At 39.0% G+C, this 3,291-nt stretch overlaps 1 protein-coding gene across 1 annotated transcript; it reads left to right on the plus strand.

The window, feature by feature from the left end:
• The first annotated feature begins 280 nt into the window (after positions 1-280).
• Positions 281-1,715, plus strand: LOC115621563. The gene is made up of 2 exons (XM_030515243.1): positions 281-396; positions 874-1,715. Exon 2 carries the CDS (start codon positions 968-970, stop codon positions 1,496-1,498), a length of 531 nt encoding a protein of 176 aa, XP_030371103.1. The 5' UTR covers positions 281-396; positions 874-967; the 3' UTR covers positions 1,499-1,715.
• The last annotated feature ends 1,576 nt before the right edge of the window (positions 1,716-3,291 follow it).

The raw sequence follows: 3,291 nt of genomic DNA on the forward strand, positions 1-3,291 counted from the left end.
GGGGGAGTCAAAAGACAGATTTGCCTTCAGCGATATGAATTGATGTTTTAAATCTGAAGAATTGAGTAATTAGAAAATCAGTCTTAGCTGCAAAATTTAAATTTAAATTAAATACAAAACACACTATTATTCGTACGGATGTTACTTCGCATCCTGAATATTTTGATTTCATGTCTAAAATCGAACGTGTGGGTAGTCCTTTAACTAGATATGATTCGATTACTTAAACAATCAGCGAAGGGCCATCATCAGAATTACATATGCCGACTGGCGACATTTCCTTTCAGGTGCTCTCTGCCTGTAGACCATCAAATAGTCCGCCTGATAAATTTGAGAAATACATATATAATCCCCATAAAGTAAACTTACTGCGGCAAAATCAAACCAAACAGATTGGTAAGTAAAGAAAATATAACTTTTCATCCATATTTGCTGTCACGTGACAATTTTGAATCAGATTAGCGCGAAATGTAGCGTTACTTGCGGTTGAAATATTGTGAAATATTTATCGAATCATATGTACATACATACATATGTATGTATGTATTTAAGGAGAGTTCACAAAATTTTGCGTAAGATTTAAGTACAGCCACTGCCAACAACAACAACGGAAATATTTTCATAAGCCTACATTTTTATTAGTGATGGGGAAATGTCAGCTTTTTTGTAGCGAGAGAACGGCCATTTTAAAAGCTAAAATGTTTGGTTATAATTGTGTTAATATTAAATGTGCTCTTAAGTGCAATGAAGATAACATCTAGTGCCAGAAAACTAGACGTGCTTTGATCTATAAATCCTTTAGACTAATAACCGTATGTTTTTTTTTGCCCTAGCTTTGATATTAACATAATTCTATTGACCCCATTCTTGCAGATAACAACGTACCTGTTCAGAAGCTACGAAGCGACATTTTCCGAGCAACGATACATCTATATCTTAGCAGAATAGCTTAAGCAGTCTACCCATCATGAAAGAGTGGTCGCCAAAAAGTGGCTTCGAACGCGCCGGCTTACCCAGGCGCAGCCAAAGGATCGCTCTTCGTAGTGGCTTGCGAAGCGATAACTCCAGCTCGAGCCAAAGTCGTAGCCGCAGTCGTAGCTCTCGTGGCAGTCGCACCCGTAACTACCAGAATCCATACAATCGCCGTATTAGTTACGTCGAAGATGGAAGCATTAGCCGTGGTGGTCGCGGAGACGGCCACATTTCTGTCAACTTGAATGTTAACATCACGATAGTCTCCAACGACACCGTCGGTCGACGCGATCGATCCCGCTATATTCGGCGCACTAGACCTATTGGAGCAGGCGGCATTCAACGTCGTGCCATATTAGGAAATGAAGTTGTTCCGATACGTCGTCCGGTGGAAGGATTGCAGACACGTTCGAGTTCTCCGCAACCCGAATGGATTCTACTGGCTCTAGAATCACCTTTATCTCCCACTTCAAACTGCTCCTCAGACTCGTCTTGCACAAGTTCCACCAGCAGCGACTCTAACTAGAGCTCGACAGCCTCAGCTCCCATAAACAGCGACTTCAACCAACACAAAACAACCGTCAGATTGAAATGAATCCTGCCAATCCAACTATCCCTTCTAACAAGCCACAGGCTGCTATTAAGACCTATGAACGCACACATTTCACAAGATATGAGCGCGAATAATTCCTAGATTAGCAGCCCTAGAATAAAGCTTACCAAATAGTCCATACAAATGAAAACACTTTGGAACCTATTGATTTTGGCAGAGTTTAAAAGAACATCTTGGATGCCTACAATTACCTACTTGTATTTACCAGGCATGCCATTGCGTTACAATAACCTCTGTGGCACAGCACGAGTGTTGGCATTGCGATCTTTAGTGCTGTCCGATGTATTTTATAGGACAGTTACAGTTAAGGCACGGCATTCCCTCGCTGTCCAATTCAAAAATAGCGTGTGGTGGTTTTATGATGGGTGTCTACGCTCCAGTTTTTGTACTCTGTACATGAAATGTACGAGAGTATATGAGCTAAAAAATGTAACAAGCAGAAGGAGGCATGGCAGACCGTCGCGACGGTCCGTCCGTATGATCCCCTAGATCTCAGAGACTTTAAGGGATAGAGAAACCAGATGTTGCACAAAGGTGCCTTATGTGTGTTCGCTATACGAGTTTGTTTTATTTTTTGATTTTCCCCCTATGAGGAATTTTTGGAAACTTCGTTCGTATAATCACCTATATATCAGAGACTATAAGACCTAGGGATACCAAATTTTATTCCAAGATACCTTATATGAATACGCAGAAAATGTGTATTTTGGAATTTCCGTCCCTCCACGCTCCACCGCAATAAGTTATTTTCCATAACCCCCGTAATTCTCGGAATCTCGAACTCAAATTTGGCAAGAACCTTCAATTAGTGATTCTGCCAAGTTTCATTAGGATAGGCCGATTAAACAGGAACGTATAAATATAATTGCTGCCCACAGCTGTTGTTGTTGTTGCTGCTGTTTTGCTTCAATATTGTTCTCACACAGATACGAATAGACACGCAAGTGCTTTGTAAATGTGCAATTATACACCCTTTACGTGAGCCTACCGAGGGAGGTAGAATCGATTAACATTTTGTTTTTAATTTATATAAATACTAACAGGTATTGCCCGTCTTAACCCGGCTCAATATAATGTTTCCAATTGTATTTATTTTGTGTGTGCATAACCTACCCATATGTTTTCACCTTATAAGTTACCAGTAGGAAGGCATTTAAGGTATTTAAATGAACATTTTCTGTTCTTGACAAAAAATTGTTCAGTGGTCGCCCGTCAGATCTGTAGACATCAGGTGTGTACATGTCATATTAAAGTCAGATATTTACGTACTCATCAGATGTTAAACATCAGTTTTAAAAACGTCAGATGTATATATAGACAGCTCGTTTATTATTAAAATTCGCATAGATTCTTCTAAAAAATGGGTAGGACTTATGTAGGTTTATTAAAAAATCGGTGCTAAGTAGATGAACATATAATAATATCATTATGGGGGGAAAAACAGTATACACCCTAAGAGGGTTTTCTTGTAAAGTTCAATGCCTAAATTTCGAGCGTCCATCGAGATAATTCCGTTACACGTTTGATATTTTCTATTAACTTCAGATATTTACGTACTTGTCAGATGTTAAACAGCAGTTTAAATAAATAAATGAAATAAATGGCATATGTTTGAGTAGTTGTCCGAATAATATTGTAAAACGTGAATTGTAAAAAAGTCAGATGTAAAAACGTCAGACGTATAAACGTTAGTTGTTCATATGTCG

The sequence above is a fragment of the Scaptodrosophila lebanonensis genome, unplaced genomic scaffold, assembly GCF_003285725.1.
Source record: "Scaptodrosophila lebanonensis strain 11010-0011.00,11010-0021.00 unplaced genomic scaffold, SlebRS2 tig00000024-arrow-pilon, whole genome shotgun sequence".
NCBI lineage: Eukaryota > Metazoa > Arthropoda > Insecta > Diptera > Drosophilidae > Scaptodrosophila > Scaptodrosophila lebanonensis.

What these genes read in the sequence shown, in the direction of transcription:
- LOC115621563 (XM_030515243.1), top strand. Translation starts at nt 968, where the DNA reads ATGAAAGAGTGGTCGCCAAAAAGTGGCTTCGAACGCGCCGGCTTACCC.